This window comes from Xiphophorus hellerii, chromosome 1 (genome assembly GCF_003331165.1).
Source record: "Xiphophorus hellerii strain 12219 chromosome 1, Xiphophorus_hellerii-4.1, whole genome shotgun sequence".
In the NCBI taxonomy this organism is placed as follows: Eukaryota; Metazoa; Chordata; class Actinopteri; order Cyprinodontiformes; family Poeciliidae; genus Xiphophorus; species Xiphophorus hellerii.
This window is the reverse complement of record NC_045672.1, coordinates 21,696,675-21,715,314: the sequence shown is the minus strand read 5'-3', so window position 1 is coordinate 21,715,314 and position 18,640 is coordinate 21,696,675. Positions and strand designations below refer to the sequence as shown.

Sequence of the window (18,640 nt, the reverse complement as noted above, 5' to 3'; positions counted from 1 at the left end):
ATTGATAGAGATCTTTCCAGTTGGTTGGGTTATGGTTCTGTATGGGTACAGCTTTAGACCATTGATACCAGTTTAGAATTATATACAAAACTGGTTTTAGACTAGTTTAGACTATACCTGTAGCTTGTTAGTCTTTTATTTTGTTCAATCTATTACTGGTTTTGATAATTGCCTGGGATCTTCTTGAGACATCCAAATAACTGTGTGCATGTAAGGCAGCCCGCCTTCTTTAATATTCCACCTGATGAAATATCACCACCAAAATGGACTAAACATGATGTTATTACTGCCATGCTTTTAATAAATTGTGAAGGCCCTTTGATTGAATAGTCTACTCATGCCTCCTCCAAACATTCTTCTTGTTTTGGGGCCAAACAGCTCAATCTTTGTCTTCTTTGACCATAAAACCTCCCAGTTTTATGGTCTGCAAATTTCAGCAGAGCTTGAAGGTGTCAATTTTGGAAAAGGGGCTTATTTGTTGGTCAGCAGACTCTCAGTCCATATTGATTTTAAACTTGCTTCATGGTGGACAGCGACACTTCTGTTTCAGCAGCTTCCAGTTTATGAGGCACTTGAGTCTGGGTTCCTGGATTATTCGTAAACATCCTCACCAATTTCCTTTCAGCTGAGGCAACGGCTTGATTTGGAGGAGTGAAACTTCAACACGTTTTGGCGTTTCTGCATAACAATGTGTGCAAACACATCAAAGTTGGTCTTGTACATAAATAAATGAGGCTAAAAGTAAGGTTCTGGGATAAACAACACCATTAAAAATGAATGGGCTATGCTTAAGAGCTGAAATATGCCAGAAATATACAAAAAGATTGTTTGAGGTTTGAAAAAACTTTTCATTTATTTCTTTGGTTGAGGCCCAACTTGCTAAGTGATAAACATTCATTCATTGGGACTAAATATATTCAAGCCAGCATTTAAAAATTTTGAAGCTGTGTCTCTGAAGGACCTTACCTGGGCCCCACTCCAGCCAAAGAAAAAGAAGAAGTTTAATGCATCGTGAAAAGCCCCAAATTAATATGAAAATAGCATAGAGGTTGAGTGGGCTTTAACTTTTGATCAGAATTGTAAGTAAAGGTAAATAAGTTACTTTCAAGAATAACTTCTTCCAGGTTTTTGCACGCAACAGTGTTATTATGCATCAGCTTCAGAAAATACTGTTAGATATTTTGTATATGCAACTACCTACAAGGAATTAACATTAGCATGTATCTGATCTTCTGAAGTAAAAATCAATAATATTAACAATAGCTGTGAATCTACTACGAATAGTGCAGAGTGAGAACTGTCTTTTCAGCTGAATTTCTTTATCTAGAATTCATTTATTTCTTTAAACTGTTGTAACAGGTAATGTTGCCAGTCTGCTGCATGACGGAACATAAACAACATAAACACACGAGTTTTATAGCAGGAATTATTGTGGAAGAATACCGCAGGGAGAGCCTAGACTGCAGAACAAACCTGAAACGTTTTGGGGGTTTTTTCACCTAAAACAGCAGACAGTTTGTGTGACACTCTTTCTAACGTACTTAGACTGCCTTTGGCTATGAACACATAGCAGTCTGAGATTGTCTGAGGTGGAGGTTGCTTGAAGAAAAACAGCTGATAAGGAATGTGTTTACCACTGAGCAAAACCCATCTACTTTCTGCACATGGCTTATACTCTTCAGTTATGTCCCCAGTAAAGATCGGTTTACTTCGGTTTTAAAACTGTGGCAGCAGAACCACTCTAACTGCCAACAAGTAAAAACAAAGACAAGGGGCCTTGATGAAAAAAAAAAATCCCATCATTTTCTCTTCACTCTGTAAAATCTACCAGTCAGCAACACAAACAAAAGTTCTGTCTCTGTCGTACAGGTCTGTTCTTGTCCTTCAGAGAAAAGAAAACGTATCACCCCGACTAGTGTTCTGATTGCTGTTATTTACTTTTACACAACCACAGCTTGAGATTTTTGAAACCCAATCCCAATATTGTGTCAAGGATGTCCAAAGCAAAATGATGTTGTAATGGAAAAAAATCTGCAGAAGTCTATTACTGATCATAAAAACTGGAATCACAAGAAGCAGCTTGACCTACCTGACCATTCTGGTGGGGTCAAACTCCAATCTGTAAGGTAGAAAAAAATTTTTGTTAATTTTGTTTAAACAAATTGAAACTAGAAAAATATTTCAAGAATAAAGCTTCAGATATTGCTACACAAAATAAATTAAATAATTTGATTCAGTGACATCAGAGGTGAGATCGAGTTAAGCAGTGTGGAACTGCAACTGATCTCCTGAGAGATTGTAGCAATTTACAATCCCACAATGAAATATGGAAGTGAGATTTACAAGTTAAACATGTAAAGCCATTTTTAGGTATGTCTTGTCAATGCAAAAGAGTGAATTAGCCAATCACATGGGAGCAACTAAATGTATTTAGGACTCTGGATATGATAAAAAAAGACCTCTCGAGATCAAACTGAGCATCAGAATCAAAATGAAATGGGATTTTAGTTACTTTTGGGCTGTTGTTGCCATTGACAGAGTCTGATCTGGGTATTTCAGAACCTGCTGATCTAAAAGGAATTTCACATACAAGTCTACACAGAATAAGCTGAAAAAGATATCTTGCCTTGTATTAAGGGCTCGGCCTGGTGCTGATGGTGTAACAGCAAGAGAGACGCTTTCTTGGCTTTCTTTCTTTATAATGAGAACCATTGATTGTTGCTGACCATGTCTATTCTTTCATGACCACACTATACCCATCTTCTGATGGCTTCTTCCTGCAGTAACGCACCATGACTACGAACTTAAATCCTTCCAAATTGGTTTGTAGAATATAACAATGAGTTCGCTGTACTCCTAAGGCCTCTGTAGTGACCAGTACAACAGAGCACCTTCAAAATGGATATTAACATCAAAGATGTGGAACCAACAAATCTTGTGTTGTGGCTTGTAATTCTGATACATAATACTGTTTAATTGCATTAAATAGCGAATAAACACAGCAGATAACTGAAAATTAAATATTTTCTTATGTATAAAAAAAATAAGTCTTTTGTGTGTAAGGTCCCATCACCTGTAGAGGATTTTATTAAAAAGCAAAAAGGTTTACAAAACACTAGGTCGACCTGCAGGGACTATGAAGTCTTCGTTCTCACAGAATGTTCTATCAATTTAAGAATATCATTGCAGGAACACACTGCCTGTTACCGGCTTAAAGTATGGTTCATTAGTTATCAGCAATGTGATCATTGAAACTTAGGTACTTTAAAGAATTTAGAGATTTTATTTTTGACAGTTTTGTAAAAAAAATAAAAAATTTAAAAAAAAATTTTTTTATATAAGCCTCTTAAAATAGCCTCTTCCCGCCTATATAGTTTGTATTTGTTTTTGCTGCATTTTTTATGTATGAAATTGTATGATTGCATCTGGTGCATCTGGTTTTATGGAACTATGGACGGAAATTTAGCATTTTCCGGTATATTTAAGACAACGATGTACTGTACATTCATTAATATGCACTGTCCCATTTAAATAAAAATCAATCAATCAAAACACAATTTGTTTTTCCTATATTGCTTAACTTTGGTTGGGAAGGTTACATTTTGAGCTTTTAGTAAAGAGTTGAGCTGAATGTGCTTAAGAGTTGAACTCTTCTCTTTTTTTTTATACCTTCAGCACCTATAACTATCATCAGATTTTTACACACTATTAGTCCTCAATTTTTGCTAAGAAGTTTCAAAGGCACTATTAGGGGTCCACTGCAGTCGAAATGACTGCACTAGAAAGGGAAAGAACTCCTCACCATGCAGAAATAAAATGTGCAGCCTGTTCTTCAAACCATAGCACTGAGGAGCAATAAAGCAACTGCATGGCTGCGTCAGGCCAAATTTATGAGCCGCCTGGTTGGCTCCTCTCACTTTGGAGGAAAACAGTGAAGTAAAGTCCACACAGACTTGACTTTATGTGGACTTTTTAAATACTATACGCTGTGTGCAGAAATGTTGCACTGTTCGGGAAATAACATCTCTCTGCAACTTCATTTCTATTTTAGAAACATTTGTTTATAAGTGTCTGTAAAGCGACCCTAATTGTCTTTTAATAATTCCCACAAAGCACAACAAAAACATGGTATTAGCGGTTTTTCTTTGTGCACATTATAATGTTGAGATTGTAGAAAGTAGTTCAGGTGAAGACTGCGGAAGTGTCAGTGAAACACTGTGGGTGGATGAGATTCACTGATTCACTCTCTGCGGTTCACGTACAACAGCAATTACTCAAGCTATTGATTGCCGTGTAAAAAACACATTACAGGAAAAAAAAAATGGAAAAACTCAAACTAATCACTAATCAGTTGTTGAATGATACACCCATCTTTTAACCTGCCCTCCACCCACTCATTTATATGCAAACCATAAATGGAAGGAGTTATTACATTCTGAAACCAAAAAAAAAAAAAACACTTCAGGCTACTATCACCACCATTAATATTATCACAAACACCAAAGCTGTTTACGTTACAATTTGTTTTAGTATGCTGACGCTGCAATGAGGGTCCCACTTCCACAGAAGACAGATGGAGTGTCTGCTGCAGCGTACACAGCATGACGCATCATCAGTCACTGTTATTCATGTGGAACGTCACTTTGTGCCCATCTGAGCTGCTGCTTGATAAGTTCAAACCTTCTTGGCCACTTCAAGACCAGCCCAAAGCAAACACCGACATATCATCAAGAAAAATTTAGTTTTGCATGCTTTTTTAAAAAAAAATTAAGGATGTTAAAACAAATGATTTACTTTTTATAGTAAACTAGGACAAAACAAATGCATATTTTAGTTAGGAGTGCACCGATTGCAGTTCTTTGGTCGATCTCCGATCGCCGATCTTTACAAGTCCTGACCTGCCAATTCTAATTTTGTCCGATACCATTTTTTTTTTGTCTGAAATGTCATTACATATAGCAAGAAAGTCGCTGAATTGGCAACAGTACTATTGTTGACTGCAAATGTGCAGGCATGATCTGGTGGGCCGGCCTATCAGTCAAACCAGGAGAGCAGAAGAGGGAAGTGGATGATTTTTACACCTTTGCTGAGGCAGATAAGATTGAGGTAATTATCGGTGGATAATCAACTTCACATGTAAGTAGCCAATCACTAACCTCCCAAACTTAAGTAAATCTGCACTGATAAATCGACCAGGTGTGCCCCTGCTTTTATTATATGCTTTATTTATGATAGTAAAAGTCTCACTGATATTAAAATGTATTTTTCAAGAGAGACCTGGTCAGAACATCTTAATAAAATACAATGGATCTCCAAAGGAGGCATAAATAGTCAAGGTCCACATTTTTGTGGCTTAAAACGTTTTCCACCATGTATACGGCACACATCTTGTACAATTCAACAAATTCAATAAATATATCTATGGGAGAAAAATACTAAAATACTCATTTTAAAAGTGAAGTTAATCCAACACACACTTGAACTAATATCTGGTTAAATCACCTTTTATTTAACTTCAGCGTTCAGCTTGATTTGGTAATGTTAGACCGCTCTGAAAATCAATCATATTGTGAGGACATCTGTTATTCACTCGTCAGGTGACCTGAGAGATTTTTTGGTTCTGGACTCCAGCTGGATCATTTTAAAACTTGAAATATCATCTTTCTTTCTCTTTTTTTGCTGGTTTTGATGTGAGATTGAAGTGAAAATAAAACTCTTATCTTCAATTGAAATAGCATACAAACTTATTTGAATACAAGAACAGAAAAATAGGACCCAACCTCATCGAAACTCCTAGTTAATTATTTATCCTATAGTTAAATTGAAGCATTAGCATTCAGTTAGATTCAGTCTACTCTCCCAATATTTGCTCTTTGGCCTCTAAGGTAAATGTGTGTCTTGACACAGTGAAATCTCTATGCTTTTATTCAAAAATAAAGTTTTTATTATTTTTTTTGTCCCTCATCCATCAAGCTTATAATGTACACCTAAATTAAAGCTCAAATTGAAATTAAACAGTTTTTTCTCCTGCATTGCGTAGAAATACAGTCTGCTGAAGCTCACAGAGGTTCATTCCCAAAGCCTTTTAAATAATGCATGAAAGGCCAAATCCCAATGGAAGCATTATTCCACAGCAAGGCCTCCGCGAGGTGTGTGATTGCTTCCTCCCATGGTGGACCAGGAGCAGCCAAAGCTGCAGTGGTAAAACTAATACTTTATCCCACCCACTTCCTTAAACTAAATCTTAAAGTTCTGCCTTTTCCTGCAGGGTCAGTGACATCACCCTGCCCCACAGGGGCGGGTATATTCATTCCCCGTTTCCTCTACCTCAGATACATAATCTGTTGCTATGAGGACAGCCTGTTTCCTGTTGTGAGGGTGGAAAAGAACAGAGGGCACACCGAGCAAGGAAAATGCTGACTCAGAAATTATCAATCTGCCTTTCTGCGGGAGTAAGTGCAACCGGACACGACTGCAGGAATGCAGCAGCCTCGCTCATTTAATCATAGCTTGCTGCTTGGCTTCAAATGAACTGGAACATCATTTACTGCAGGCCATGCAGCAGCACTGAATTGCATCCCAGGGCAACGCTCCATCTGAGACTACTCCTTTTAAACGTGCATTAAACTTGTGTTTCAATATACTTTTTTATATATATAGTTATGCATCTTAAACATGTTCTGTTAAAAGCTGTTTTGCTTTGGCCAGCATGTTTGAGATAAAGTTATTTTCTTCTACACTTTGTATGGATAAAAGCTTGAAGGTATATCAAATCGCTGCTGTGATAGAGCAAAAGTAAAATATCTAAGCTAAATCAAATGATTATGAACTGAATTTGGAAATGCCATCATGAGATATGTTTATTCTACTTATAAAGCATTTTTGATTATACAAAATTTTTGTAATAACTGTTTGGTGTATTGTCATTGGCAGTATGGTCCTTTATATTTAACAAGCACAAAAAAATAGTAGGAAATACAAAAAAAATATACAAATATATTTAAAAAATGTTAGTCATGTTTTCACAAATAACAGTTTTTTTATTGTTTATTTTAAGTTATATAGTTGATTTTCTTTTGATAAAAAAGAGTTAAAATAAAGAGTTAAAAAAACATGACTTTTCTGTTACTTTTCTGACTATATTTGTTCTTTCAAGAAAACTTATGCAAGATGACATCATCAACAAAACGTCTATAAAATGCTATTATTTGCGGCAGGCTTGCCAGCTACTACTACATGACATTTAGGTGAAATGTTTGCAAAGTGATTTTGCACTGGCTCTTTGCAGGAGAATCCCATTTACAAGTGGAATACTTTTACACTCTTTTGGTGTATTTCCACTGCAGAACCCTTTTTCCAGGAACCATGGAATTTCCTGGGTCCATTACTTTAACCCAGGGGTCTCAAACTCCAGTCCTCGAGGGCCGCAGTCCTGCAACTTTTAGATGTGCCTCTGCTGCACCACACCTGAACAGAATAATTAGGTCATTAAGGCTCTGGAAAACTGATTTACACAAGGAGGAGGTAATTAAGTCATTTCATTCCAGTGTTTTGTACCTGTGGCACATCTAAAAACTGCAGGACTGCGGCCCTTGAGGACTGGAGTTTGAGACCCCTGCTTTAACCCCTGGCATTTCCACTGCAAGAGTCAAGGGAAATCTGATTACCAGTGTGAAAATTTGGAGGATCCTTCCTGTTCTAGAGCATTTCTCCTTTCCACTCTTGCATCATGCATGCTGAATATGAAGGACACTGGCCCTCGAAAACTGGAGTCTGACACGCCTATTCTAGACTATCTGCATTTTTCTAGAACCAATAAAACTCTATGAAAATACTTGGTATTGTCACATATTGCCAGGGCACTAATTACAACAAAACATTTAACAATCACTTAGTGACATTTGACTAATACATGTGAATGAATTAACAGCAACACTTGTTGGAAGCATCTCACACAGTCCACGAAGAGTAATATCTTATCAGAAGAAGATATAAATAGCAGTGAGTGAACTAGCAGCCTAAATAAAGTCTTGTTTCTTTTAGCTGAAGCTGCTCAGGTTAATTATGTGACCTCAAACTGCTGTGTCAGCATTCTCTTCAATCCCTTGACAAATTGATTACAACGGCCAAAATCAATGCAGAAATCACAAAACAGCAGCCCAATTCAAGCAGCCTGTTTAAGGTGAGACAATGTCTTAAGATTATCAAATGTTACTGCAAAAAGAAAAACACTTTTCTTACATTCTAGTGCTTTACATGTTTCATAGACATAATTGAAATCAGAACTTTACTAACACCAAGTTTGCTAAATGCCACAATAAAGATAGAACGGATATCTCAGAGATTTATTTTATTAATGTCTTCAAAATCTGAAATTTACACACATTTGGCTTTTTACTTGTGTAGCACCTCATCAAGTCCAGAGGACCCCAAAATGCTTCACACTTCAGTCATTCACGCTCACGGATTCACTTAGTATTTGGCAGCATTTCCTTTGAACTGCATAATCTAGGTCAAAAGTTTTGTTTTTATTTTCCACAAGCTTCTTAGTAGTTCACTGGAAATCTGGTCCATTCCTCCTGACAGAACTGATGTAACTGATTCAAATTTTTATAGGCCGCCTCACTCACACACACCTTTTCAGATTCTCTGTAGGACTGAGATCAAGGCTTTGTAAAAGCCACCTGAAAACATTCACTTTGTAGTCCTGAAGCCATTTTGGATGTATGATGAGGGTTATTGTCCATTTGGACCAATCTCTGGCCAAGCTTCCTGGCTGATATCTTTAGATGTTTTGTCAATATTTCTACATAATATTCTTTCCTTATCTATTTCACGAAATGTAACCGCCAAACAGCACCACAACATGATGCTACCATCCTGCTCTCATCATGTCTACATGTAATGGCATATAATTGTTTAAACACATCTGGAAATCTTTCCAAAGGCTAAACCAGACTTGCACAATTCTCTTCCTGATGTCTTGACTGATTTCTTTTGACTTTCCAGTCATGTCAAACAACAAAGCAGTGTGATTCAGGTGTGGCCCTAAAAAGACAAGTATTCCTCCAATCGGTTAGTTAACCATTCAGAAGTTTCCAAAGCCATGACATCATCGTCTGGGCTTCCCTTCATTCTGTATGCAAACTTCACATTTTAAAGACATGCTCTCTCATTATTGTGGCATAAAGCAAATAGAAATAATTTTGATAATTCTACCTGACTTAAGATAAGAGAAATTAAGATTTAACTTCAGAATGTGAAAAAATGTGTCTCTTTATTATGTGTCTCTTTGTCTTTGGTTAGATGTCAATAAATTTATAAATTTAGAACCAGGTAAAAGACCAATTTGAATCATAAGTGCAATTTAGTTTACCAATTAATCATCACACTATTTTGCTGATTATTTTTTCCACATTTACAAATACAAAAAAAAAATCACACATTCAGATTCAGATTTATTCATGTCCCAAAAAAGGCAAAGTATCAAAAAATAAAAACATACAAAAAAGGACATCAAATACAAATTGATGCATTACAGCACTGATTTGATTTATCTTGTTGTACCTATCTTTACAAGAAGATAGGTAAATCCTCTAAAAAAAAAAAAAAACATCTGTCACTAAGTGGCAAAACACACAATTTGTACTGCATTCATTATTGAAATTGTGGACAAAAGGTAATCAGATGTATGTAGACTGCCAGACACAAGTGTGGCGTTTTAAGCACATTTAATCGTCTCCTCCTACTCAATTTGCTTTATCCAGCTGTTTCGAGAAAAGTAAACAAAGCTAAATATTCAAACAGATGTGTTCCTTTCAGGGTTGGCACATCAGTTTCAATAGAATTTAGTACAAGTATTTTACAAAAAGTTGCCTAATTACATAGTTGGTGAATTCTACACAGCAGCAAGTATTTAGGAAGTTCAAGTTATTCAGATTGAAAGCATCTAAAATAGCCTGACTATGCAACAGAGGAAAAGCAGTAGTTTGAACAGTCAACTTGAACAACCATTTGCATGGTTATTTTCAAAGCAATGTAATTCTGTGGCTCTGCTCTGATCAATTCATGATTTTGAAGCCAAAAACATGACAAAAAACAAGAATCATCACCCACGAAAGTTAAGGACCAAGAATATTTGAGTGATTTCCAATATATGCACACCTGCTAATCAAGAGAAAATATTAAACTCAGAACACAGATTAATACCACTGTCTGATTGTGAAACATTGACAGGCCACGTTTAAAAAAAACACACACACACACACCAACACATACACACCAGAAGAGCTCCACATGTTTGTCACAATGTCTGGGTTACATAAAGACACCGACAGCTTCAACTGTGATTGAACATGTGATGATGTGACATCAGAGTTAATGAGGTTTTCTGTAAAAACCACAAAAATGGCAAAAGATGATTTCTTGGGTAATTCCGAATAACAAATATTGTCCTTTCTGTGAACAAACAAACAAAACGAAAAAACAAAACATGTCTATTGTCACCTTTTTGCTGTGAAAAAATTATCATCATTTAGTGACAGCAAGTAATCTACTGACGTCTGGAATCAGGGTATTATTTGGACCTGATTGGCCCCGACCAGTGACTGACCGATCCCAAAATCAAACGACCAAAGATTTTCTGATCAGTGAATAAACCATATATAAAACTCTATGACATGGGCAACACTCTTTGATGTGGAAGTTGCTATTTTCGGTAAGACTCTCAATCAATTTGGGTATCAGTAAAACTTCATGACAAACTATTTTACACAAAAACATTCTGTCTAGTTATTGTAGACTTGAAATTTGCCACGAATCCCTGATCAGGGCATCACTTTTAGTAAATAAAGATGTCAACTAAATGTGTCTTTAGCCTTTAAAATTCAATAAACAAGCAAGAGAGAGACATAGAAAGAGATTAAGTTATACACCGGGGGAGAAAAAAATATTGCAGTGAAAATAAGATGAAGAGTTCATTTAGCCTTGAAATGAAGGGACCGGATTGGTGTCCAGGCAACCGAGAATGATCATGAAATAAACTGAACTTGTTCATATTTAAAGAGGAGATAGGACAGAGATTGTGTCAAATGTTTTATGCAAAGTAATTTAAAAATGAAAAAAGAAAGCATTATAAACAGAAATAGCATATTTTTCTACAAGAAAAAACAATCCTTTTCTATTTCTACTTTTACCTTAAAAATATATAGGTATATTGGCACATGTATCTCCAAACTCATCCAAAACTGTGCTTAATAAACCACACGGTTATCATTGAAGTTATCCAAAGTTTTTTTTTCCTTCAGCAGCAACCATGAAATAGTATGTGCTGTCCCTTATAAACTCCTCGCTGACAGAATAAAAGCATAATGAATCACAATATTTGTACATTTGCCTCCATTCACAACAATGTCACAAAATGATCAATGAACCTGCAAACAAATTTAGCAGATCATTAATGTTGGTAGGTTGCTGCAGAGCTTCATCATGTCTTACATTTCAGCCCATTTATTGTCAATATTTCAAAAGATCAAATTTTCACTGCGGTCATGATATAATGCACAGCATTTTACTCCTAAAGAGGAGTTTGTGCTTTTTTTCCCCTAGATGCGTGGTTGTGGGGGAGTGGATGCGTTATTGCAACACTGTCTCAGTGAAGTACTTATATTACAGAACCGCACATTGTTAGCTCTGACATACATCTAGCATTCATGTTTTCTGCAGAAATCAGCAGCACAAACGTGGAAGAGAGTTCCTCTGTGGAGGTTTGCTTCTCATATTATGTACTGCATCTGGATGGAGCTACTGGTGCGTGACCCTCAATAGCTGTCTGGCTCAGAAAAATGAGGGTGGCAATCTGTCGCAAACACATACACACAAATATACACAGACACATGCACACCCACTACTACAAAACTCTGGTAACTGTTCCAAATAGTTTGCCCACTTCCTTCACCTGCTTTGATTTCTCATTATTTACTCTGACACTGCACTACCAGCCAATACATTATTTAGATAAATGTCAAGCAGTGTGAGATGCACTAGCAGAGGGACTGGGCCCTAAAGAATTGATGTACTGACCTGGTGACATGTCATTTAAATTGAAGTCAAGACACATTAATCTCATTTCTGCCCAAAAACATGAATATATTGTATTGATTTTACTGCCACAATTTGAAGTAAATTCTTTGTATTATCAATTACCTTGATGGAAATATGTCCCCTTGTGATTGAAAACATAATTTTTATGTTTGCGAGTCTTCTTTGATCCTTTTTTAAATGTGTCATAAATTTAGAATGAAAGATGATTCCCACTTTTGATCCAACCACAAAATAAAGCATGAAAAATGCTAAATATTGTGGGTTTCCAAGAAAATGCCCTCTACTTTGTCAGTTTTGACTTACAAATCAAGCTGCGAGTCCAATTTCTCATTCCTGCTTCTAGTCACCCTTAAAGTTGCATTTAAAGGTGCATTTTCTTTCAATAACAACCGCACACTTATAAAACCCCAAAAACAGGAAACTGCTGGAGGTTTCTTTCTGTTAAAGCGGTTGAGGATGAAGGATTGATGTCTAGTTGTAATCATTTGTAAATTAGAGAAACTTGGTCATTGCAAATTCAAAGCACCAAATACTAGTTGTTTTTTTTGAGGGGGGGATGGGGAGGTTAAATCACTCAAGTTGTTCAAATCATATCAGTCTTCCAAAAAAAAAAAGAAAGAAATTAGTTATTAAAAGCTAGAAATAAATATGGCACTCATGTCCACATTTATGTAAATGTGTGGTTAAACTTGTTTTTGACATATTTGACATTCATCCTAATGCAAAAAACTATGTTATAACTTGAATCCACTCTGTGAGGCAGCACTACATAGGGAACCATCTGGAAAGTTTTTCAGAATAGCAAATGTTAACTAAAACCAAAACCAAAACCATGAAACTAATTACAAGAAATAGTAGTCCTGTTCTTATTATGGTATTTTTTTCATTTGAAGCACGTACTACTTTATAGTATGGTAACATATGAGCACAACATTCTCAAATCCCCTCAAGGAAGGCCTCACTCTTACACATTGGCCAGACGACTTCAAAAGTATTGCTACTGTTTTTGCTTATCATTGTATAATAAATTTATTTACCCTCCATTTATTTCAAACAAACTACTTCTGCTTCATATAAGAAAGCACTGGAACAGGTTAATAAGCTCTGACTTTTACATTTCGGTTCCCTTAAAGCGTTTGTTCTCGATGAAAAACTGGCTGACCTTTATCCTACCTTAATTTGAGAACCTGCTAAACAGCGGACCTGACACATGGAGCCATATACACCAGGAGATCTCACTTTTATTCTGGATGCATTCCTGAAAATATTGCTTGGATTTAAACAAGCCCTAAGCGTTTTTTACAAAGTCCGGGGTTAATAAAAAAAAGAGAAAATAAGTGCACACACCAGCAGGCCGAGTGGAAACAAGTTACAGCCCCGTAGGAATGACAGAAAACCAATGCAAACCAGCAAGTCACTCTGATATTCGTCACCTGCCTCTCACTCAACACAAACCAGAAACCAAAACTACAGTAGCTGCACTGTGTGTCTAAATTAACTTGTTTACATGTACTAACTACTTCTCACTGAAATTTCAACCCAAACATTGTGTGGTGAAAGAAGAGGAAGTCTGTGTTGACATATTTCCCTGATGACTAAGAAGATGTGTGAGCAGCAGATCCTCATCTGTGTTTAGCTGTTGACTCAGCCTCCACCTTGTCAGCTACACACACACACGCCCGCACGCACACACCCCTGCTTGGCAGAAAACTAGTGGCAGCCTTTCAAATGGCTCTCCACAGGTACTACGCAACAAATTGCCTTCGATTCGGCTGCTGCATCAGCTGGTTTTGACAGCTGAGAGCTGGATAATTGGTTCAACTGTGAAGAAATAAAGAATGAACAAGCCAACCTCACTTCGGCCTCCTGGCCCCTTCAAGTGTGATGTTTTAGTGTTGATTACAGTGTGGAATAATGAAACAATGTGGAATGAGTATGGTGGGGCTTCACCAGGCTGAAGTAAAACCAGTCGTGGAGTGCATCAACATCAAGAAAGGCTATTTTCTTGCAAAGATTCCCCTCATAATTGACACAATTTTAGAAAAATCCCAAACTTCAATCTTAGAACATTTCTTCAGTAAAGAAAAAAAAAAAGGTTTTAAAGACAGTCCCCAGTTGCATAATTGTTCAAAATCCTAAAAATAATTTAAAATAGATACAACTAATATCTTTTTGTAATCCATAAGTATCTGTTTAGTTGTTGGAAATTTTTGATTTTTTTTTTTCTTTTGCGAAAGTGTCCTGCTCACCGAGTTGTGGCAAAATAAATATGTGAGCAGTTTGAATAAAAATGGGGCTCCATGTCATGTCATATTTACCCGTGGGATTTTGGGGTCATAAAGTCTCTATAGCAGGGGTCTCAAACTCCAGTCCTCGAGGGCCGCAGTCCTGCAACTTTTAGATGTGCCTCTGCTGCACCACCTGAATAGAATAATTAGGTCATTAGAAAGGCTCGGAGAACTGAGCTACACAAGGAGGAGGTAATGAAGCCATTTTATTCCAGTGTTTTGTACCTGTGTGTGGCACATCTAAAAACTGTAGGTCTGCGGCCCTAGAGGACTGGAGTTTGAGACCCCTGCTCTATAGCAACCCCTAAGTGTCCTCTATAAGCCAGTAAGTCGTTGGAGCAATGTCAGCAAAGAGCCCTTTTCTCCTAAAACCAAGTTCTTTCATCAAACCTGCAAGAAATGGCAACTTGCAAAAGTCTACTGCAAAAGTTAAAACCTTTTCAAAATGCCAAAAGATAAGCCTAGTTTTAAAGGCAGAGTTTTAGACACCCACCACTACCAATGACAGGAATCACTGGACTATGGATTGAATAGCAGGTAAACACTCATAAACATCTGTTCTACTGCAAAATTGTACTGATGTAGTTCAGCTGGCTACAATTAAAGCCATCCAGCAGCTGGATGAACCAAACAGAATATGATTGAGGCAGAAAAGATGCTGTCATTTTGACATCTCCCTTTTTTCAAATAGGAAAGCAAATAGAATCACAATAATCAATGTTAATGCAAAATTATTAACAGCTGACCACAACAGTGTGGGGGAGCAGCATTCATGCTCAAAGCTAAGCAAAACGCCAACCACTCTGGCACTTTCTCTAACTTTTTACTAAAAGGACTTTAAACAGTACGGACGATATCATTCAAAATTTTAGTAGTTCAGAACTTTTTAAAACCTTGAAATACCTAAATGGCAGTGACCAGCTACTGTCTAGTAATGACCATTTCATAAGGAGCCTGTGAATGTGACAGGAAGTGGCCTGCAGTGAGGTCTGCAGCTGGACTCTTAAAGATTTATCACCTCTGTTGCTCCCTCAGCCTAACTGCTCCTCTCACTTTAAAGTCCCACTGCTGCTGGCTGGCGAGTTGGTCCAAGTCATATTTTCATTTTTACTACTGAGATTCAGGGCTGAGAACAAGGATGGGGTGTTCTTTCTGCAAGCAGAGACTGGCCAGCAGGCAAATGAGAAGGAATTTTGCAAAACAACAACAACAACAAAAAACATTTAAGAACAGTAAAGCTTTTCCCACTAACGGCCATATAAAACTGTAATATCCCACTCCCTAGCTTGTAACCTAAGGAATGCTCTTTAAGACTTAATTATGCTTTCCCTTGAGGCAAATGACATGCAGCATCAAAGTACACAAAGCATTTGTTAACTCCACATTAAAGACTTGATTCAGGTAACAATGGGTCAGCGGTTGGTGGCTTTCTTCCAGCAGGATTGCTCCCACACCAAAATGCTCGTAGAGACATGGTCTCTTAGAGATGAAGGGAGCCTGCAGCTGATTTTGAGAGCAAGCTCCATGTCTTTGGCCATTGCCGAAGATTTATAGGTTAGACCGAATGCAAATCATTCTTGTGTAGACATTGATCTATCAAGGGTATTTCATTAGAAGGCATTTGCTGAAGAGAGGGAGAGTATGTGCTCATAAATTTTGTTTGGCGCACTGATTGTTCAGCAGATCACTGGGTAAACGAGTGGACAGCACTGGCCACAAGAAAAGGCTTTCCCCATTATGCTATTATTTCCTTCTGAGGGGGCCTCAAGACACATGCTAACACTGTTACAGTGGCTCAGGGTGAACTGTTTATGAACTTGCCAATCTCCAGTACACAGGCTCTATCCAGGAGCTTAGTGAGGGCAGCTGAAGTTTCCTCGGGCAGCAAATTACAGTAAAGAAGCCAAGACACAGTGATTATAACTAATAAAGGCAATTATAAAGCCACCAGAGGTTTTAAGAAGATATATGCATAGGCCAAAATCAACAACCTGAAACAGCCCTTATGCAAAACTTTAATATATGGTGCCTATTTCATTAAACCACACTATTTGTATTTAAAGCTGTCCTGTGGTTATCTGCATTACAACCATGTCCAAGTATTGCATATCTGCCTTGAATTTCTATAGGAAAACCCACTGTTTTAGTTCAGTAAAACTCTCTTTCAACACATCTGAGATTATAGCATAAATTGTTTATTATCAGCAAAGTGAGGCTGCCCCAGGTTTTCTGGATGTGTAAAGAAAGTTCTGTCACATGGGTAAACCTTACATTTCATATGGCACAGAGACGTTCTGCACGAGCTACTAAAATGTTGCAACAATGACCTGACAACATTATTTAACCACAGGATGCAGATGCTTCATCTGTTCTCATCAAGATTCACTCACCACAGCAAGCCAAAGGCTTGCAGTGGCTCCTACTCACTGTAGTCCAACCTATTTTCTGGTAAATTGTGTTAATTGTTGCTGATTGTTCAAAGCACAGAGTTTTCATCCCTGGATGGTGAGATAATTATAAAGTATGCAATACTGCCCTGATGAAGAAAGGCATTATAAATTCAGCACGCTTTGTCCAGAGACGTGCTCGAAATACATAAGCAACAAGCAACACACACTAACCCCAACCTCTCAGATAAAACAGAATTTAAGTCACAAATCGTACAGTATTTCTTCACATTTAGAATCATTTAAAAATCCTTAGATGGCATGCACGGCAAAATAAACAACATAAAATAAACAGCTAATGATACTCCCAGTTGACCTCTGGTTCTTCTAAAAGTACAATCCTGTAAAGTCAATTATTTAAACTGACGACATTTGAAACCTTTGTGTCGCTTCAGAGACCAGTAGGATATCTAATCTTTCTTTATCCGTTTCTACACAAAATTAATGGCTGCATTGATCTGGTGCGGCAGGAGCATTAAGTCAATCACAAACTAGACACTTCTCTATTGATGTTCTCATGCTTCATTCAGACATGCCTGTACAATTGATAGATGCTGCCACAGCGCATGATATGTGTTATTTAGTGAGACTGGTAACTACATTAAGTTCAGTGACTATGATGAACCTTGTGAAATTTTAAATTGCTAAAAGAACGTAAGGCATGCTAGCTGCAATATCTGCAAAGCAAGGTGGCAGCATAAGAAAACAGCTGAAAACATAATTTTATTAAGGGTAAGTTGCTCAACTGTCGCTATATCTAGGGAAATATAATTTCATTTCACTTGAGGAAACCTTTGGTAGGTCTTGAAATTATTTCAACTTTTCAACAGAAAAGCATACATTTTCTATAAAAATCCTATCATCCAAACAGATGCTGAGCAGCACCACAGGGTTAAAAGAGCTGTGGATGGGACCAGTTGAAGTAAATAACATTTGATTAGACCAAAAGTAGATCTTCAGCTGCAAATTCAACATTTTCAATATTCACAAACGAATTGGAAGATGTTGCGCAACCATGCGGGAGGAAAATTTAGACAGCACAGTTATTTATTTATGAACACAGACAATTTGACCAGCTGCACATGTTAATTTCCCCATTAGAGTAACATACTTAGGGCTTAGATATATTAGGACACAAGTAAGTTTTACTCCACATTGAACTAGAGACGGAAGATTAGACAACAATGAAAAATGTGTAATTTCAGTGAGAAATTAAATAAAAATTAATAAACCTAAAATCTATTTTTTTTCCTTATTGCCTGTGATATTTATGGAAACCTATTCTAAGCAGGCTTCAACTTTCCCCGTAGCCTGAGTGAACAGAATAGCAGGGGAAAACCTTAACATTATCCAACCTAATATTTTTATCCACAGTCTTATTCCAAACTATTTACAAAAGTAGACATGAGGTGAATCAAGAAACACCAAGATTTAAAAATAATATGATTTCAAATTCCCACAAGATTTCTGTCATGCTGCGCCTGCAGTTTGAAGCTATTTTAATGGGGTACAATAGAAAAGAGGAGCGTGAACAGGGCTTTGTCCTGCTACATGGATCACAGAACAGAGCTTCACTGTCCTTGGCACATCGGTTGCTGTGTGCTGACATTCAGCTGGCTGAAAAAAAACAACAACAACAAAAGGTGCTACACTCTTTTTGGCTTCCAAGAAAAACATATTTTACTATTTCCAGTACCAAAAAAGTACACACAATCATGATGTGGACACTAAAGTAGGGACACGGATTACAATTATTAAAGTAACATTGCTTTAACACTACAGTGAGCAAACTATGAGCTGTAG

The 18,640-nt window shown here is 37.1% G+C and overlaps 1 protein-coding gene across 3 annotated transcripts in view; it reads right to left on the bottom strand.

Moving 5' to 3' along the window:
• LOC116719441 (IQ motif and SEC7 domain-containing protein 1-like) overlaps window positions 1-18,640 on the bottom strand; it is a 127,271-nt gene that overhangs the window by 96,948 nt on the left and 11,683 nt on the right. For all 3 annotated transcript variants that reach the window (XM_032561992.1, XM_032562518.1, XM_032562434.1), the window contains exon 2: window positions 2,090-2,119. In XM_032561992.1, the coding sequence (XP_032417883.1) occupies window positions 2,090-2,119 (30 nt within the window). The remainder of the gene's footprint in view (window positions 1-2,089; window positions 2,120-18,640) is intronic.